The sequence below is a fragment of the Epargyreus clarus genome, unplaced genomic scaffold (assembly GCF_041222505.1).
Source record: "Epargyreus clarus isolate Ecla_fem2 unplaced genomic scaffold, WU_Ecla_fem_2.2 ptg000008l, whole genome shotgun sequence".
NCBI classification, from domain to species: domain Eukaryota; kingdom Metazoa; phylum Arthropoda; class Insecta; order Lepidoptera; family Hesperiidae; genus Epargyreus; species Epargyreus clarus.
Window position 1 is genome coordinate 15016892 of NW_027332216.1, and position 21415 is coordinate 15038306.

Sequence of the window (21415 nt, forward strand, 5' to 3'; positions counted from 1 at the left end):
CTAGGGCGTTTTTAAATCTATGACACTGGAGCCTGGACATTACCTAAGATTTAAAATAATATATATAAAAAATAAATACGTGCCATCTATGAAGATTTGCCAATATTTAAAACTATAAAAAAACTATATTAAAAATTAAGAAAGTACTGCGGTTTTCAGTGGATTTAGCAGTACTCATCATAACGAATTGATAAATTGTCTCCTAAAGTTTAGGTAAGTTTAGGTTAGTTTAGGACCTAAACTAATCCAGTATATATATATATATATATTTTAAATATTCTGAAGAATATCGAACACATCGATTTTAACATAATCGATATTATAACAAAGGACGAGTGAAAAGGAAAACGAAAAAGTTAATTTATTTAATTTAGTCTAAACTGCCAAAAGTAATATATTTTATCTCATTACGATGAATCATGAAAGTATTTTAAACTTTATAATTATTTCCACTTCCTGAAGGAACATACAGTACTTGTTAGGAAGGAGGGTCCTATTTATTATAATGTTATCTGATAATCTGATAACGCAAATTATTTACTTCTAATGTTGCAAAAAATACACATTGTGATAGTAACAAAATATCGCTGTATAAATAGTTTTATGAGTAATTTGTGGTTTACATTATGAATATAAGTAATGTGTAAGTTGTAGTGCCTAAAATTGGAAGTGACTTGGAATATTCGAATAAATTTTGTTTTGGTATTCGAGGTTCAGGAGAAGAGGTAAGAGAGATAAACAAAATTAATTCCTTTATATTTTACATAGAATGTTTCTATGGTTGGTTTGAATACTGCTCCAGCACATATTAGTCATTTTGTTTGTATTGTTGTGAATATATGTATCCAACAAGCCTTCAGTAAATGATTTACTCCAAAGAGAAGAGGAGTACTGTTCTCCAATACCAATATTTAAAATATATGTTTGTGTCTTACCTAAATAAACATAAGTTGTACTGTAAGGTGGCTAATTAGGTGATTCAATTTTAGTCACACCCTTGCCACACCCACAACAAAAATAACAATCTATTTGTACTTTATCCTCCTGGGACCCAGGAAAAAAAGTTGTTAGGAATTTGAATTAAATTTATCCTGACCAATACAATAGGTAACAGAATTACAGGAAAAAATATAACAAAAAATGTAAGTCGGAAAATATGGATTTTCTCAATGTCATATATATAACACGTGAGTTCCCAATTACAACTATTATTTGTGTCATATATATATGACATAGAACATTAATCATATATATTAATGTAAAATTTTGGTAATATGAGAAATGTATTGTAAAAAAATACTGTCTGTGTTGTGTACAATTATATCTTAATCTATAATTTTAAACAGTCACACTCAATTTAAAAAAATGATTCTCACAATCACATTCAGCAATAAACTTAACTGTCTGTTGTCTTGTATATTTTTTCTAACATATATCACAGTCATCAAATAAACTTAAAATATGTTCCGTTATAAAGTCACAGTACACAGATTATATAAATATTTTTTTAAAGTAAAAATAATACTATATAATAAATTTGCGGTACGTTCTTATTATGACACAATTGATAACTGAACACAAAATATGGTTACAAAAAGTATAAATTGGTGATTAAAAAAATTTTTTTTTGTTGAATTATAAGAAACAATTATGTTTTATTGAAATATATATTGCATTTAATACAATATGCTCTTGTAGTTGCTGTATTTTGGTTTTCTGCATTTATTTGGAACGTTGGAGTAATGGACTAAATTATGTACTTTATGATAACGGAAACTTTCGGTTGACATTTCGGTTTTATTTTAGCCTTCTATTAATATGTCTTCGTCTTCGAACTGCCAATCGAACTCGAATTACTGTCAGATTCAGTGTAATGACACAGTCCAGTGTGTTTGTTGTCCAACCACCATGTGAGAACTATTTATCCTAGCTAATGATTTCGATATTCCCGTCGCTTTTTTCATTAGAAAACTCGCAGGTCTTTGCAAATCTGTTTTAGTTGAATAGTTATCGTTATATGAAAACCTCCTTTCAAAAAGTCTTCCAATTTTGTATTAGTGAAATAATTAACACAATAAAAATGTTAATCTGATATAAGTATTTCGCAAATTTTGCGGACTGCCGATTCACCCAAAGTAAATCCTTAAGGCTCTAGGATGGCCCCTTCCATTAATTATAATTGAGGACCCGATAAAAATATCAAAACCTGCACAACTTTCTGCTTCAATAAACCGAATTCAAATTCTAATTCGAGAAACCAGAATACGAGTCATTGTTGCCATCATGACATTGTAATGTTACGTCTTCTAGGTCATCTTCATCAGTTAAGTCTAGCTTTGAGTCGTCTAGCATAGCGGATATTTCGTAATTGCGTAAGCTCGTAATAACAAACAAGAATAACATTAAAATATGAAGTTCGAGAAAGAAAAATGTTTATGTCATATGAGTATTACACTGGGACTCTTCCATTCACAGTAGTAATTGGGAACTCATGTGGTACCAGACACCAGTATGACATAAAACTTTCATCCGATATTTCATAATTTTTAATGTAACCTATAAGCATTGCAGACTCATATTTAGTAAAAATGATTTATTATAAACGATAAAAATACATATTTTTTATAAAAACATCGATATTTGAACAAAAATCTCAAATTCACTTACTACTTGTTTCCGACCGTGACGCCATCGTTTGGTTAAATTTCACAATGCAATAAAATAGTATTATCCTATCAGCTAATCACAATTTTAAATGGTGGACCAACATGTTATCTATTGAATAAAACGAAAAGATCTCGTAAATATTGACAGATGGTGCTGTTACATTTTTTTTCTTTTCTATGTAATATATATATGACGAAAGATCCTAGGAGGTTATACCAGTAGTGTTCTGGTTTGAGGGGCGTGACAAGGGTGAGATACTTACATAGGACATTCCAACTTGTCTTTGTGAGTTACAGCACATATGCCGCTAAACTCAGGTGGTGTTTGCAACACTATTTGTATGAGTGGCAATAAACACTTAAAAATAACTTAACGCATTATTTTTCTTTCTAAACTGAAATATTTCAAAAATTGCTCAATGTATTATAATTAAAACCTATTTTTTTTCAGTATTTTCTAAATATGGAGAATGAGAATGAAATTGAAGATGTAGAGATGAAAGCAGCAGGTATCCGGCGCAACCTGACTCTCAGGAACAATGTGGCCAGGCAGGTTGCAGTTAACTTCATGCCTTCTCGGCAATTATCAGATAGTGAGTAACAAAGGGTGTATTAAATTAAAGGTGAAACCTCATAAAATAACCTTTTTTCTACTGTTAAGTATCGTTTCTGTAGATGATTTAGTCTTTTTCAGGCCTCCAGTTCATTAAGTAAAAGGGAATTTCACATTTCTTTTCTCTATGGAGTACTTCTCATTGTATTTAACTAAATCAAACAATATTGTCAGTCTGTTTATTTAAACCTTACTTTTTACCTGTTTTGTATATAGAATATAATATGCTTGAATGTTCACAAATACCATTTATAAGTATTGTCTTAATCGATATCATATGTTGTATCCTTTTTATGGCCATTGTGGTAGAGAACTCACCATATCAGTCTGACACCTAATAGGTTCTGGGTTCAACAGATATGTAAATGATTAATTTAGATTCCATTTGTGGGTCTGAGTGTTTGAGAGTCTGAGTGTACAAGAATGAGATAGCAAACTAGCATGCAGGCCTCTTTATGTTAAGTGGTCATTGCTGTGTAGATGTCTATAACTGATGCTATTCAGAACCTGAAAACTGGGATGACACCTTCAACTAAATGTAAGAACTGCTACACTCTAGACATAAGTGGTAGTGGTACCTCTGGTCAACCCATACTGGTTCAAACTCAGTATTTAAACTCTAACAACTCTAAAACTAACAAACACACGTCTAAACTAGAACCACCAGTTTTACATATTATATGTTAGTCTGTAGTAGATTTATTATGTAGATTTTTATCATCCCGAAAATATTTTACCTTGAAAATTAATGAATCAGTGCACGCGTAATAAATCCGCGGGGTATATGCATTAATAAAAGTAGAAAAAGGTCAGTATCTACATAATCGTCGTGTTTATTGGCTCGTCCTAACGAGGTCTAATTAAGTTGGAAGGTACTTACTCCATAATTACTGCCATGAATCAGATCTCAGTTCAATGTGGCCCTCTAACAATCACTCATTGTGAAAGTCGGTATTGTGCGTTGAGTTCTCGCGAAAATATGAATCCTTTTGAGTGTGACGGTACTGATTTTGATAGAGTTCTTTACGGTAATTATAATAGTTGCATCACCTTGATTTTATTTATTATAATTTCACCTTCATTGTGAACGAAAACATAAGGAAGCAATTAATAAACTTGAGAGTTTTACTTTAGAAATTAACGCATATTGTGATACCGTTATAGGCTGTGTGTGTTTAAATCTTTTTCGGAGTTCATGCTCAACGATGGGACATTATTGATGGATTATATTTAAGCGAGGCGAAATGACCTAGTTTTTAATACTAAATACATATAAGTACATCAGAACAAACGTTTTGGAGTCTACGAAATCTGGGCTATTACGACGCGGAATTGGTTCAACGATCTTTTCCGGTTTAAGTGTTTATCGTAGCGGATGAAGGGAGCATGGCGATTCATTGAGTTCTAATAATTTATTTATTTAGTACTTAACATAACACCTTAATTTTATTTATTACAAACTTCTGCTTGCCGTTTCTTACTATGCAGGAAGTTCGTCGATTTTTATCTACATATTATGCTTAATGATTTCGGGACTAAAATGTATTCTCTCGTTACCTGTAACGTCCTCTATTTTTAGTGCGACAATGTTATCAATCGGTATACGAGTCTTAAAATACCGTGTCAGTTTTGTGATCTACTTAGAAAAGAATCGTCCTATATGGAGTTGGGTTAAAATTTTCATTGGTTAATAATCTCTTCATCCAGTGGACATATGGCGAACTGCATAGGTCGGCGCATTGATACGAACTTAACCACACAACAACAGTTGCAATAATATTGGACTGCATCGCCTTACATACAATCTTTACCTCCAGATACGTTACGTCTAAGACGCGTAAACTCAGAGCACAATGCGTTGCTGGAAGCCGCTACGTCCGACGCGCCGGATGCAGTGGAGAAGCAGGCGGACATCATCGTGCGAGAGATGGAGCAGCACCAGCGGCTCATGGAGGACAATCCTGTGTCGGAGGAGCTGAGAAGGTAATCTCCGTTTACTTCGACATAATTTACCAGTTTTTTTAAATATATATATTATAGGAGTAGCTGACGAGCATGCAGTCATGGACATATCTAATTAACCACAGATAAGATTAGTTACCACAGATAAGGTCGGTGCCTAATACGCCGCTACCCCTGAGGAGTATGCTGGAACGCCTCGGAGAAGTATGTCTCCCTCACCACACCACGGTCATTTACCACTGCAATTTTATGTTTCCCCAGGGAAGCATTGAGAGACCTGCCCCAAGGGCTGACGATGAAGAGGAATGTTCGTGCCAAGCTGTCCGCCTCCGTGAGTCTCCGCTCCAAACGACGCCCGATTTCTATGTTCAAGCGATTGAAGTACAGAATCAGCTTTGCGTTTAAGAGAGTAAGATTTTGCTAATATTTTATTCAGTTAGTACACATTTCATGTAATATTACTCGGAAACAATTTTCGTTCACATATAGTTACAATTTTTCGACAAAAATGCATGAAAACAGAATTCTTGAGTTATATTACGGCCAATATCCAATTTAATATTTAGAAAAACAGGAACTTCATTAGAATAATATTTGGTTTATTTGGGTCTATTGGGTATTTTATTTGGTCACATATAGCTTTTCTCTTAGCACAATTATAGAACACTAGAAACTAATTTCTCCAGACTAGCGATCGACTTCGCGACTTCTTCTTCTCGATCGAGCTGTGGTATGAGGCGATTCGCAACCTGGAAGGCCACCTTGGCTCAGCGGTGGGCTCCTACTTTCACCTGCTCCGCTGGCTGTTCGTGCTGGACCTGCTATTCGCTACGCTGCTGGTGTGCTTCGTGGTGGTGCCCCAGCTGCTTCATGATGAAGAAAGGGAGTCGCTCGGTGGCAGGGGATTCCTGGATTTTATCAGTGGGACGGTAAGTTAACCATTTGTCTATTTTAGTCACAAAATTAGTTTTTAAGGTACTATTTAATGTGACATATTGGATTCAATAATACAGGTTTTCTTTTTTTGTGTGCTATTCAACTTTTCTTCATATATTGTAGTTTTCAAATTATTCTGTTCAAATTGATCTTGAGAATTTTCAATGCTTTTAGCACAATGGAATAAAAATATTTATTAATTCCGAGGATACCTTAAAATTTGACTAAAATGAATAATTTGTGCAGTAAAGCGTTTGTCCACCGCCGCCGTCACCGGACCGTCATGGAGAACGAGATGACGGCGCCGAAGTAGTGGTACATACATTTATTATAGCCGCGTGTCCACCGTACGTCCGTCAAGTCACTTAGTCTTCCCGAAATAATCTCGTTTTCGGTGACGGTCCGGTGACGGCGGTGGCGGACAAAAACCATAAGGCCATTTTAAATATCCACAGGGAAGTTACAACGACTCCCTGCTATTTTACGGGCACTACCACGCGGGCGTCATCAGCAAGCACGGGCTGCTCACATACAACATGCCGGCCGCGTACTTCTTCACCATGCTGTGCCTCTACTTGGTCTTCTTTGTTGTTCTCTGCTATAGGTGAGTTGTTACTCCAACAATTTGACTACAGTTACATCTTTCTTTAAAATAGAACGTTACAGTGTTTTACTACTGCTATTATAAGGCAGACTCAGACGTTCCGATAGGGCCGCCAAGTTGAACTATGTTCATTTATCCTTTAAAAGCATTGAAAACTTACCGCACAGATGTGGTGTTCTCCCATATTCACATTATATATCATGATCTGAACTGTATAATAATATATGCTTCTTTTATCATACTACACTTTTACTGACTAACCTCCAACAGCACTTATGAGTCGACGTTTACGATCACTGTACGAATGTGCTTTGCTTATACACTTGATTTAATTGCCATGGACGGTGTCGTAGATTTGTTGTAGCTCAACAATTTTGTACGTCGCGTTATTTACGTGTCTTGTGTATTCAGGACGGCGTACTCGTACCGGCAGAACTTCATCGAGACGGGCGGCGGGCTGAGCGCCGTGTTCGCCACGAAGGTGTTCTGCGGCTGGGACTTCGGCATCGTGTCGCAAAAGGCCGCCGCGCTCAACGCTAACACGCTCTACAATGAGTTTAAGGTTCCTTATTTTTCAAGTCTTATATCCAAGTAATGTTGTATATTCAAAAATATTTTATCCGCTCTATTTCTTCGACTGAAGTCCAAATGAGCAGGTTGGAGGGAAGGTATGTCGTCACTAACCAATAGGCTGTGTTCACTGAAAATAAGCGGGCCTACACCCGCTTATTTTCGCTAATCGCTATACGAATAAATATCATCGCTATACGAATAACCATATTACTATTTATATTCCGGTCGCCATGCCTCTCTACATGGGTGGTGACTATTTCCATACCAATAGAATGATGAATATTTATGCGACCAGTATGTGTTTAGTACACAGTAGAAATGTATGACATATAGAAAATTCCTAACAGGAATATTCTTTTTCATTTTTACAGGAACTCCTAAACGAGCAGAACAGGAAAAAGCTGAACTTGACCTTTTGTGAAAAACTTGGACAGCGCCTAGTCAACGTAATGGTGATGGTCCTTTCCATCGGGCTGATAGGCGGGCTGCAGTATGGGCTGTGGCATCTACTGACCTTGGAGACTCAGGTGGCTCGCTGGGAGCTATGTGTGTCGTTGATCATAACCGCCACGCTGGCGTTGTGCCCGCTGTTCTTCAATGTTATCGTCAAGTGAGTGAGATATGTTATAAAAGTAAACGAGCATGCAATTCATCTGGTATTAAGTGATTTACTATCCAATGTAGAATTTTAATAAACTTTATTTAAAATGGTAATTCTACAATTTGATTACAGTTGTGTTGTTATTTTTTCTTACCTCCGATTTCGCTGTAATAGGTGGGGCATTTATGTGTTTTCATTTTTTTTTTCAATTACTATAAAAAGTATATAGTTAGTCGGTAGTGACATTAATAACTGAATGAATGATTGGATGAAGAATAACTGATTGTGTCCCTGGTTTGTTACAGGCTGAGTGAGTGAATGAATAAACAAATTAGTAAGTTGCAAAACTTGTTTCAAATCAAATTTATTTATTCAAAATAGGTTCTGTACAGAGCACTTTTTGAACGTCATTACATCTACCACTACTTCACAAGGTGTTTCGTTATAGAGAAAAAGTTGCGAAAAAAAATTCATAACATACAACTTTTAAAATTTTCGTTTTTCTTCTATTTCTTAAATTTCAGGTTGGAGTTCTACAAGGCGCGCACGGCGGTGTACGTGACGCTGGCGCGCACGTGGCTGCTGGACCTCGGCACGCTGCTGCTGCTGCTGCTCTACTGGGCGCGCTCCAACACGCAGGTCAGCTCGTTGCGGCGACTGGGTATACCACTCTTGCTGACCCGGCAAACGTTGTGTTGCCATATAAATAAAAAAATGTTAACGGTGAACAACCCTTATCACTTAGGGGTATGAAAAATAAATAGTAGCCGATTCTCAGACCTACTGAATATGCATATAAAATTTGGCGAAAATCGGTAAAGCCGTTTCGGAGGAGTACGGTAACTAACATTGTGACACGAGAATTTTATATATAAGACTTAGCTACAATGCCGGACTTGAAAATAAATTATTAAAAATATGTATTACATTATGTTGCATACATTTTTTTTATCTTTGTTAGAATGTTAATTATTATTCGTACTTTAAAATCTTAAGTTCACTATATTTAGTTATTTCTTTTTCTTTTTATTTACAAATATTTAGCAACTATTTTGGCGACTTTAAAATAGAACCTCGGCAGTCTGAAAAGAGACTCGAGATAGTACTGGGGTTATAATTATGATGGATCTTCGTTAAAATTTTAGCATGATTTGTATAAATACCCCGACTCAGAAAAAAATCTAAAACTGTCACCTAAATGTTACCTGACCGGGATGGAACGTTACATTTTGGGTACTTTGGGTTACACACGTGATTTGTACGGATGTTGGTCACGTGGGGTGTGTTGCAGTGCTGGGAGAGCTCGTTCGGGCAGCAAGCGTACCGGCTGGTGCTGCTGGACGCGCTGGTCTCGCTGCTGGTTCTCCCCGCCATTGAGGTCTTTAGGGGCTCTCTATATAAGTGAGTCCCCGTTTTTAGTTTTTTTTTGTTTGTTCTTTTGCTTGTTTTTATTTGTTCTTGTTTTTTTTTTGTTCTTGTGTAATGGTTTAATATTGCCCTTTGTTAAGGAAGGAATTTAGTACGGAAATTGGTGAAGTAATAGTTGTATAGGTAACGATAATGGGTAGAGTCTGCGCTAAACTGCTAGGCCACTACTAATATAGAAACGAGTCGCTTCTCAACAGCAAATTGTAGATATTAGCGGGACGAAGGCAACGCGGGCCCCCCTGGCACCCATCCGCTGCCCGCTTTCGCCTACGGGCATTGCTACGTTAGTTTGCCCTTACGTTACGGAGTAGATGCTAACTAAACCTTTAGCGCGCAACAAATTTAGAGCGGACTAAAAGTTTGGCGCGGATTATACTTGCATTGATCATAATAAATGCTAATCGGGTTTTTTTTGTGATACTTCTCAAGTAATATCCAAATCATTCCAGATGGAATCCGAAGTCGGTGGCGCCGGAGTTCAACATAGCGTACAACTCGCTGACGTTGCTGTACAACCAGGCGCTGCTGTGGCTGGGCGCGCTGTTCTCGCCGCTGCTGGCGACGGCCGTGGCGGCCAAGTTCCTGCTGCTGTTCTACCTCAAGCGGGAGACGGCGCTGAGGGCCTGCCATCCCGCGAGGAAGGTCGGTTGGAGATGGTAGATTTATTAGCTTCAAGGTTTCCAAAAATCCAGGATTTGGATGTGAGGATCTTTTTACGGAAAAAGTATAAAGATGATCTATGGTTGTGCCATAGATAATGTAAAAATGAAAAGAAAAACAAAAGTTAACAAAAAATATATTATCCAAATCAATTATAATGAATAATAATTATTTTTTTCTATTGCAGTACCATTCAATACTGTTTTCTGGGTTAAAACAGAGGGGACTCGTTTTCTTCAAAAAGGAGAAGTTTTAAAGAAAAGTAATAACACATATAATAGTACATAGAGTTTTAGAGAGTAATTATGGTTTCAGGTGTGGCGCGCTGCGCAGACGCAGACTATCCTGTACATGCTGGTCACCCTTTCATTATTCACCGCATTATTTGGGCTCGGATTATTGTTTGTTAGGTGAGTTTATTTTATATTTTAGAGATTTTCCGTAAAATTATGATTTATTGCAACATAATCGATAGATTTTTGTATTATTTGAAAATCTATAAAAATAAAACTAGTGATTAAATAGTAAGTGATCTGTGGATCCTTTTACACAATATACCTATCCTGCTACGTTTACTTAATTATGTGAATATTAAAATCAATGGTAGCTTTAAGGTTGAAATGCGGTATCTGCATTAATAGGTCGACGTTTCGAATTATCACTTGCTTCAAAAGTGAAGGAAAAAATACAGTAAATCTGATTATTCAAAACAAGTTTTTTAAGATATGGTCTACCAATTCGTACTTAGCCAACTTGACAAACTATGTATGGCCTAAAGCCCTCTTACTCTAAGAGGAGATTCGTAGCCAGCAGTGGATTAGTGGATTGACGGTGTTTTTTTTTTTTTTTATAAATTAGGAGTAGCAGACGGACATACAGTCCACCTGATGGTAAGTGGCTACTGCCGCCCATGGACATCTGTAATCAACCCCAGATAGGATTAGATATTCCTACCTGAGGTCGGCCACAGATGCGCCGCTACCCCTGAGGACTAAGTTGGAACGCCCCGGTAAAGTCTGTCTCCCTTACCACACCCTTCAAACCGGCAAACACAGCAGCGCCTAACACTGCTGTTATGAGGCAGAAATAGGTGTGGCGGTGGTGCCGCCGGAGTCGAACCACAAAGGGTTCTACCACCTGTGTTTGTTGTGTGTCAGGCGGTCGTCCCCGTACTGCGGGCCGTTCCGCGAGTACGAGCGCGTATTCCACGTGGTGTCGGAGGGCGTGCTGGGCCTGTCGCGCCGCCCCGCCCTACGCGCGGTGCTGGTGTTCCTCGCGAGACCCGGAGTCATAGGATTCGTGCTGCTCTTCCTGTGGTAATGCCGTGTAACGCTTGATTTAAATATTCTTCCGATTGAATTTTACTTTATAGGCTTCGTGCTGCTCTTCCTGTGGTAATGCCGTGTAACGCTTGATTTAAATATTCTTCCGATTGAATTTTACTTTATAGGCTTCGTGCTGCTCTTCCTGTGGTAATGCCGTGTAACGCTTGATTTAACTTTTCTTCCGATTGAATTTTACTTTAAATGTATTTAAATTATTAAAGTAATCCATATTATAAAAAGTAAGTTTTATGTTACATGAACTTAAAATATTTAAATTTCTTGAAAAAAATACGTGTGTGTTTTAAATTATTTCAGATATTTTAACACGTTTCGAATGATTAATTTACGCATTATAATTGTATTAACAATAACCAATGAGAATTTTTGTATAATACACAGTATCATTTCCAAAACAGTTTTTTATGTTTTAGTTATATGTAATAACAAATAACTTGAACCAACTGAATATTTTTGTATTATTTAACAAATCAGTAAATTTCAATCTATAAGTCGTTACTAACTAAACGGGTAGGACCTTAATATGTTATGAAATCTAGAACAAGTTTTGATGTCATGAAGACTAAAAGGCGAAAGTCTAAGACGTTGCTAATCTTAAAATTACTAAAACTCATTATAAACGTGAGTTAACAAAATATTTACATAAGGTGGTATACATGGTAATGATTCCCCGGCAGCGTGGCGGTGTACTACATGCGGGCGAAGGCGGGGGCGCAGCGCTCGCTGGTGGCGCTGCTGCGGCACATGCTGCGCCTGCAGGCCAAGGACAAGGACTTCCTGCTCTCCGCCATCGGGAAGGTCTCCAACGGAGGTCGGCTATAACTATATTAAAAAGTTTCGTATAGGAGATTTTTGAAAAGTTTAGTGTTTTGTTTTCTATTTACAGGATAACAGGTTTATATATCGTAACTGTTTTAGTAAATTCATTAATTATTATTATTTTAAGCGTAATTATTTTTTATTTTATAATAAAACAAAAGTTTTTAAAAAATGTAAGTAAGTAAATCATTGTATTTTTGAAAATATTCTTAAACGTTTTTCTAATGTTCCTTTTATTTCTATCGACGTTAAAATGTAATTTCTTTAGCGTTAAGTATTATATATTTCGTTTACATTGTAGAGTGGCTATACAATCCTAAGCCGGAAGAGCAGGAGGGTCCGGACAGCCACACGTGGAAGTACCTGCACGAGGTGCGCAAGCCGTCCAACGCGGGCTATAACTTCGACGGCTCCCGCCTCAGCCACGCCTTCCTCGAGCGCCCGCTCTCCTACGCCAAGGACGCCCGCCCCGCATCATACCACACGGAGCGCCGCCGGTCCACCGAGGACGGCGACACCGACAGCTCCTTCAGCTGGCAGGGCTCCAGCAGCCTGCTGAACCAGAAGGCGGATCTCGAGGCGCCCGAGAAGAGGTGGCTTTAGAACACTAGCGAGATGAGTAAACCCATTATTATACTTACTTGTTCCGTTTTGGATATCCATGGCTTCTGCTAAACTTTGCTCAAACTCAAACTAATATACTTTGTTCTGTACATAATAACTCGCATATAAAATGAGTTAAGTTACTAAGTATCGTGTGTCACATACTTAGTAAGGTATATCCGCCTCACATGACAATGTCGTCAATTATTGTTGATTATATTTTTATTCGATTAAAATTCCCCTACCATGATCCCTATATAAACGAGTAGGACCGTATGTTATGGAAATCTAGTAGTAGTTTTAATGTAATGACGAGATGAAAGTCTATTGAGGCCAGTCTATGAGATTAAAATATATCATTTAGACGACAATTATTATTGGAATCGAAGACTGACGTTGAAATAAGGGCATGATGTTTAAAATGGGATTAATAAAATTGCTATCAACATATTTATTTTAAGTACAATATTTTTCGATTTTTATGGTATTCACTTTTTTAAACTACAATGCAGGGAAAGTAAACAATTCAAGTTAATAAATAATTATATCGTAAGAAGTAAGAGGTTATTAATCGTAACATAAGAGATTTATGAATTATACTAAGAATGTATTACGTAAGTGAAGACATCCACTATGGCGTACCATTTTAAAAAGGAGAATATTTATATACAAAAGAAGATCATAATAACTCCCTAAAGGGCTATTTTGTTATAATGCAATAGTTGAAGCGAAGAAAGAGGTATGGAAGTGTACGAGGTGTTCCTACTAAGTTCTAAGGAGCAATTACTCAATTGCTCTATCGTATTTGCATTTGGTTTCAAATGAATTGATCACAGGTTTTCTTATGGCAATGTGGCCTGGCAGTGCATTATTATAATTATTATTGTGTAGTTGTGGTTTATATACCTTTACATATCCTTTTATACCATTCTGTGTATGATTAGATAAATTAACACATGATTATGAAATCAATTGTAATATGTTAGCATAATATTTTTGACATTTTTAATGCATTTTGGTAGTGTCGTAGTGATTCGGTGTTATGTACTATTTTTATAAATATTTACATTACATTGTATCGATCTGTGACAGTAACTTCAGGTGAACTTCATGAACGTTTTTACTTAAAAATCTTAAAAAGTAATAAAGATTATGAAGTGTGTATTATTTATTGTAAAATATTTGATAACTATTACACAATATTTTAATTCTATTAATTTTATATGCATTTACGTCACTAGATTCGGAGATTAATTTAAAAAAGTCTTCCAGTGTAACTTATTTAATTTTTATAAGCATTGAGGCTTACATTTCATTATATAATATTAGTAAATAACGAATTTAATAATTTTCCAATATTGTGCCAAAATTGTAATCAATTTAGTTGACATAATTATGTATTGTTAAATTAGGAGCTATTATTGCTCTGCTTTATCTTGTACAGAACGTTACATTTTTACATACACATTTTTGTACATTTGTAATTTTTTATAAAAGTATAATGTATTAAAAGTCCAGTATTTATGTTGTCATAAAATAATAATTAATAAAACTTATCTTTGTTGTTGTGATACTAATTATGCATTTATAACTAAAGTTGTGTGTGACAATATTTTATGGTAATATATGTTTACAAAACTATTTACATTGTTTTCTTGCTTTTATCATCCCATGTTTACTCCGAGGACTTGAAGATAGAGCAAACTATGTATATATTTTCACAATTGATGCTCGCTTGGTTGGTCGAACTAGCTTAATAAAAAAGCTTGATCTGTATGTGTGATTATAATAATTTATTATTAGATTATTAAGACTTAATATAGACAAGGAAGTAACTTATTTGACCTAACTAATACTATAGTAACCATTGTAACGTATGTATTTATAATCAAGCAGAATTAACACATCGATAAGACTGTTGGAAAACCGACTTATTCTACTTGAAAAAAAATGGTTACTAATGGACTTCAATTTAGTAAGGGCATGGTTGTTGCTCTTAAGCTATAAGGAGGGAGTAACTGGCTGAAAATATCAATTCATATGAATCACTTTACTATGGTAACGCTCGGTTTCCTAGACAACGCATCGCTTGGCATATTATCTCAAAAATTGTTGACAAGCTAAACTAGGAACCTATTTCTGCTGAAAAATGTTAAAAACATAGTACTTTGCCGAAGAACATATATTTAGGTATGTAACTAAAATTTGATCATATTTATTTATTTATTTATATATTTATATTTTAAATTTATTTCTTAAAAAGTAAATGTGCTTTTTATCATCGGTATTGCCTGATTATTTTAAATGAAAAAGTTTTACGATAAAGCCGAAAGATATTGGCATAAAGAAAGCTGGGCGTCTTGAACAGAGCAAGCGGTACTTCACTGCGGGGCAACTCTTTCTGTTGTATAAAACACAAGTGAGACCCCACGTGGAGTACTGCTCCCATATCAGGGTCATCCTATCTAGGCAGAGGCACCCCAATACTCCAAACTTAATCCACTTGACTCCATGCAGAAACGCGCGATTCGAATCGTCAACGACTCCAGGACCTCCGATTGGTCAGGCCAGGATCAGGTCCGTCCGTAGTCCGACTGCCTCATTGTTTAGGTATAATTATAAAAAAAAGAACCAATGGAGAAGTTTCAGCCTAGACATCGGGGAAAACATCTTAGACAGATACATAAATATAGATATAATATATTACAGATAGAACACCTATGGACCTTGACCTTGGCGTCGGAAAGAAACATACTTGATCGGTATTGTCCACCTAATATAAGATGGAAAACGAGCAAACAGGTTGCTCTCTCGTTTTCTGCTTACATTACATAAAAATACGATATTAGGTATAGTTCGCGTTAACTTCTAGTCCGCTCTTAAGGTGTTGCAGGTGAAGTCAGAGAGCCAATGCGATCGAACATAACTACAAGCATATACTCCGTAGGAAGGTAAGGGTACACTAATGCAGCTATGTACCTGCGGGCAAGAGCGGGCAGCGGACGGGTGCCGGGACGGTACCGCGCTGTCTTCGTCCCGCTAAGACAATTTGCTATTACGACGTGACTCGTATATAGAGCGGATATATAGAGCGGACTAGCAGTTTGGCGTGGACTCTAGTCTATTTAATTTAGCAGCACAATGGCGAGCGGCGACCGCAAGCGTCCCGCGGCGCGTAAGCCGACACCATCCAGCTCCCGCGCCGCGAAGTGTCCGTCGCGCTTCGTGCCCGCCGCCGCGCGCAGGCAGCCCGCGCTGCCGTGGGTGCCGCGCGCTGGGTACAGCGACGAGCTGGACAGGGACAGCCAGTTAGTGCGGGCCGCGAAGAACTATTATCCTGAAGGTGACTTGTTTGATCGTTTTAAATTGATTTAGAACTTTTATTGGCAATTTGTGGTAGGGATGGGAAATAAAAATAATCATAGCTATGTATTTTGTAATCAAAGACAAACTATTCGTGTCTACAATTTTAAAGTTAACGTATGTTGAATGTTTTAAAACCACCATAAGTCTTTCAACAAGGTAATGAAGAATTTAGAAACTTTTTAGGTGAAAGTGAGGGTGGGTGCAGTGAATTTCCTCCTCTGATGCAAGCGAAGTCATGGACGAGAGGAGTACCGTATCGTGACAGCTTTGATCACAAGAAACCTGCTGATTCGATTGGTAAATTGGATCCCTGGATTTTTAAACATTTTTATGTAGCTTACTCTAACTAGACAAAGTATGAATAAACGCCAGTACATTTTGTTATAGTTAGTAACAATTTGAACAACTAGCCTCAACATTGAGCAGGCGCGGGTACAGAAAACTGCACGCTGTTCGAATAAGCGTTCTTATTGTATTTATAAAAAATCTATTTGGATGACGTGATACCTTATCTAAAGACTGTATAACCTTCTATCACTTCTATGACTGACAAAATGCAAAAATTAATCATAAAAAAAGCAAATTTTTAGACGTTTCTCTAACCTTTGCGCACAGGCAACTGCTACACCCCCGCCAGTAAGACAATGCGTACTATCAACATGCCGCCGAAGCGCCGTCCGCCGCCGCAGCTGTACGGGCCGCTCGGGCCGCGCGGGGAGCTGCAGTTCCCGCCGCTCAAGTCCTGGGCAGAGCGCGAGAAAGAGAAGCTCGACGCGCTCGAGAGGGAGAAGCAGAAGCATAAGCTGCAGAAAGGTACAAGTTTCCCCGTAACCCCTAAGGACTAAACTAGAATGCCGCGAAAAAGTATGTCTGCCTTACCACACCCTTCAAACAAGAACATAATAGCGCTTAACATTGCTGTTATTAGGTAATCATAGGTCTGGCAGTTGTGCCGCCGGAATCAAACAACAGAGGGTTCTACCACATTTAACTTCTAATTTGAGTGGTGCCGTAAGATAGTGAGGACTAAATTCTACAGCGGTCATCAGATTATCACGCAATGGTTTGCAGGTTTGATTTTCGACAGATATTTATATTTTCTTTAAACACTACGGTTGTTAAATAATGTAGCTTTTCATTTCATTTTTTTAATAGGACTAGTATTGTTAGAAGATTTAGTATCTGGTGCGTACGAAAGAAGAAAGGCCGCTGCAGCGGAAGCCAAGAGAAAGCGAATACAGAAGTTGCGACAGGAGAAGGAAGCTGCCGAGTTAGCTGCAAAAGAAGCATTGAAAAAGTAGGAGAAATTTATAATACACATAAACTTGTAATATATTTATTAGAAATAGAAGTAGCTTGTAGTTTACTTAATGGTAAGTAGTCACAGCTTTTATAGACGTCGAAAAAATTGCAAATGCTATATTTTTAACTTTAATTAATTATAAATAGTTACGTTACTGCTTCGAAGGGTTCAGAGGGAACGGCCTCTATAAAAGAAATCTTACTTATAAGAATATAGCAATGCATCCAACACTTCTGTCTTATGGCAAAATTACGTAATGCAGTGATTTTGATGCACTTGAAACAACCAGATATTTTACATTAAATACAACTTGTTGTAAACAGGCACTTAGCTAAGTTGGAGTTTGAACTGCCTCGAGATCCCGATCAGCAGAAACTGGAAATGATAAAGGTCACGGAGGAAGAGCATTACAGATATATACATCCGAAGGACTTGGAGAGGATTCAGTATTATTTGACTGTAGTGAGTGTAATTTACGTTTAGTTTTTCTGACTTAATTTATGAATGAATTTTGTGGGTGGGCAGATAATCTGATGTGATATTAGGTGGGCAATTCTGCCATATAACTTTGTTTCTGAACGAGTAAGAATCGTTTATCTTACAAATGCGTGTGCGGTGATTCTTTTGCACTACCGCCATCGAAATACCTATTTTCGCTTTATACTCGTACCGTTGGTGTTAAGGATTGCGTTTATAGTTTCCTTAAGGGTGCACTTTAAAGAGTATTGGTAGACAGTCGCACTGCCACACAATCTGAAGACTTATAATCCACACGTGTAACGCACATGTGGCCGACCTCAGTTAGGGTACAGAACCCACCAGGATCCTAACAGAAGGAATGCGTGTTTCGCTTTCACATCCATGAACAATACATGTAATTTCCAGTCACTGTCAGACAAGCACCTGCCAGAGTACCCACAGCACCTGTACAAGCGCGCGAAGGTGCAGGTGGACCGGCAGACGGCGGGCATCAAGAAGCGGCTCATGGTCCTCACGTACCAGGCGTGCGTGCGGCAGAGCGAGGCCGAGATCAAGGAGTTCTTCGTGCAGGCTATGAGGAGGTATTCGTAAAAGTTATATTTCTTTAAGGTTATCGTGGGAGAAAAAATACTTTAGCAGCAATAAAGTTGGGCGTTACAAAGCGGATAATAATTTCTGTTTTATATGTATGTTTAAATAGGTTTATTAATTGTAAATAAAATGGTAAGGTTTTATTTCAGTGGTAACGGTTGAATTATTGATATTTGGGACTTTTAAGTAGGTACGATACAGAACTTAATATGACTTAAATATTCTGGTATAGGGTTTCCGTTTCATATAATTTTATATTAAGTTGAATTAAATATAAGGCTTATATTTTTTACTCAAGGAAACCATTGTAAAGAAACAAAATTATTATGTCTTAAACTGATCTCGTGGTTGGGAGGATAAGTAGTGCAATACCAAAAATTTGTTCTGTCACCTTCATTCTCTACTTCACCACCCAGATGCCACTTATCCTGTATCTTGTATGATAACTAGTGCAATTAAAACTCAAGTCTGCCACGTTCAGCCTTCACCTCATTTTACGCCTCCTATCCTACATCCTGTAAGTTAACGAGTGCAATTGAAACTTAGGTCTGTCACGTTCACTCTTCCCCTCATCTCCCTCAGATGCCTCCAATCCTACATTCTGTAAAATAACTAGTGCAATTAAAATTTAGGTCTGTCACGATTTCTTCTCCTCGTCTCCCCCAGATGCCTCCTCTCCTACATCCTGGAGGACCCGGGCGAGCGCTCGCGGCTGCAGATCGCGTTCCTGCCGACGGCGTGGCCGGCGCTGTGCGTGCGCGCGCCCGCGCCGTGGCGCGCCGCCGCCGTGCGCGCCAAGCACGCCATCGCGTACCGGTACTACGAGGGGAACCCCGTGCTGATCGAGCTCAGGCGGATGTGGCATGAGAAGTGAGTTGATATATCATTAGATAGGTATAGTCCGCGTAAAACTTCTCCCGCTCTGATGTTGTTGCGCGCAGGCGTAGTCAGAGCCAATGCGGTCGAACACAACTACAAGCATAATACTCCGTAGCAACACTATAGCGCACTAACGCAGCTATGTACCCGTGGGCGAGAGCGGGCAGCGGAGGGTGCCGGGGGGGTCCCAAGCTGTCTCCGTCCCGCTAATATCTACAATTTGCTGTTGTGACGAGACTCGTTCAGAGCGGACTAGAAGTTTGGCGCGCACTCTACTTATGTAGTAGGTACACAAAGTTATTATATAAAATAAATAAAAGAACTTTAAAATAGTTTATGTCACTTATAAAACTCCTACCTATTAATCCTATCTATTAATCCTTTATAGGATAGGACCATGACTTCGTTAGCAACTTAAAAAAATATTATAACTCGTAATATTCTCTTTCTTATCACACATAGTTTAATCACAAGTTTGATGTGATAACTAAGCTAAACATTACATTACTTGTTTAAAAACAGAATAAGGAATTGAAGGTAAATTTATACTTTCGTTAACTTGGTAATCATCATACCCTACTGCTGAATTATCACTCTTTATAAAATTATATTTTATACACATAAAATCCAGGTATCTTATAAAATATACCATAACCTTCCAGATACCAAAACATGTACATCTGCGACATGAAAAAGATGCAAGAGGATGTCCCATTCCCCCAATACCCGTCAGAGTTCACCGAGAAGCTGACGAAGCTCTGCGCAGAGACCAGGGCCGAGCTGATGGACAACTGGCTGATCGACGTGGCCGACACCATGGTGAAGATGCGCCGCCACTGGTCCATTTATGTCGCAAAGAGCAAGAAGGCCTCGACCTTCCAGGTGGAGCAGTTCTTTGGGTATGTTTGTCGTTGTTCTTAGTACTGTTGGGTTGTTAATTAAAGCATATTATTGATAATCAATCTAAGATAGATGTTCTGCCTTCTAAATGTACAGCATGAAACCAAAAGTTATATTATACTAGAAATTGCTAAATATCGATGTTTATACTAGATATTTTTTTGACCTTTGTTACGGTTCTTAGATTCGAAGCTTGAAAGCTCTATACATTGGTATAACATTGATCATTCCTATGGAGATAAAAAATCGATTAACCAATTATTTTCCACAAAACTCTGTTCTTACTGTTACCAGCTGTATTCATGGCTTGATGTCAAGACAAGTGAGGGATCTCGTTGAGCGAAGCGTCAACCATTTTGCTGAATATTTTTCCTATTATTGGGTGAGTAATTTTGATCCACCATATGTGTATTTGTACCATATCAAATGCATTTTTTTAATTGAATTTTGACTTTTTATTTTATTTTATGTTTGTGGGATGATTTTCATTTCCACTTCCGGTAAATTAGTGTGTCGTGAATATATTGGCCACTGCGATTCAAATCTTTTTAATAAGTCTGCAGTTTAACCATCATAGATAACCAACCAAGATCATACGTCTTGCTTATCACGTGATATTTAATAAATTCAAAATTTAAATATTCCTTCTCGATCTACTTGAAGAATGAGGAACGCAAGCCTGCGTAACATGTCATAAAGGCTCATAGGGGGTCGCACTAAGATTCTTAATACCCGGCCGCAAACAAGACGAACCGGTGGAATGCGGCCTTCCTCTCCATGCCCCGCTCACATCTTAGTACTGTTCGCAGCTAAACTCTCACTCTTACAATTCACAAATAATTTCTGGATTATATTTTTTGTTTAATGTTGTTATTGTTATCAATGTACATAGTTATTGTTTCTTTGTTATTCAGTACGTTATTTATTGTTAAGTTTTTGCTGTGCCGTGTTATATAACAGCATTAAAATGGGGAAAAATAAGACTATTTATAGCGGAGAGCGAACAATGATATTGCGAGTTTTACGTTTTCATAAGTATTTTTTCGTAACAGACATTAAACTATAAACTATTAGACAGAAATTTATAA

The 21415-nt window shown here is 37.5% G+C and overlaps 2 protein-coding genes across 3 annotated transcripts in view; both read left to right on the forward strand.

Annotated features, from left to right (window-relative positions):
- Positions 1-318: 318 nt before the first annotated feature.
- On the forward strand, positions 319-14449 carry LOC140744560 (transmembrane channel-like protein 5). 2 transcript variants are annotated; one of them, XM_073076202.1, is made up of 15 exons: positions 319-725; positions 3118-3259; positions 5097-5262; positions 5503-5650; positions 5928-6170; positions 6633-6781; positions 7193-7343; positions 7726-7964; positions 8480-8594; positions 9247-9356; positions 9833-10025; positions 10359-10453; positions 11201-11359; positions 12064-12197; positions 12507-14449. In XM_073076202.1, exons 2-15 carry the CDS (start codon positions 3130-3132, stop codon positions 12806-12808), a joined length of 2334 nt encoding a protein of 777 aa, XP_072932303.1. In that variant the 5' UTR covers positions 319-725; positions 3118-3129; the 3' UTR covers positions 12809-14449. The 2 variants fall into 2 exon arrangements, with proteins under 2 accessions (XP_072932303.1, XP_072932302.1); XM_073076201.1 differs by lacking the exons at positions 319-725; positions 3118-3259 and adding an exon at positions 4100-4307.
- A 1472-nt stretch (positions 14450-15921) lies between these two features.
- The window catches only part of Dnah3 (dynein heavy chain 3, axonemal), a 49990-nt gene continuing 44496 nt past the window's right edge, over positions 15922-21415 (forward strand). Inside the window, exons 1-9 of the mRNA XM_073076204.1 lie at positions 15922-16151; positions 16358-16471; positions 16790-16987; positions 17330-17471; positions 17801-17939; positions 18363-18538; positions 19215-19418; positions 20090-20326; positions 20622-20709. Of these exons, the coding sequence (XP_072932305.1) occupies positions 15950-16151; positions 16358-16471; positions 16790-16987; positions 17330-17471; positions 17801-17939; positions 18363-18538; positions 19215-19418; positions 20090-20326; positions 20622-20709 (1500 nt within the window). The 5' untranslated portion in view covers positions 15922-15949. The remainder of the gene's footprint in view (positions 16152-16357; positions 16472-16789; positions 16988-17329; positions 17472-17800; positions 17940-18362; positions 18539-19214; positions 19419-20089; positions 20327-20621; positions 20710-21415) is intronic.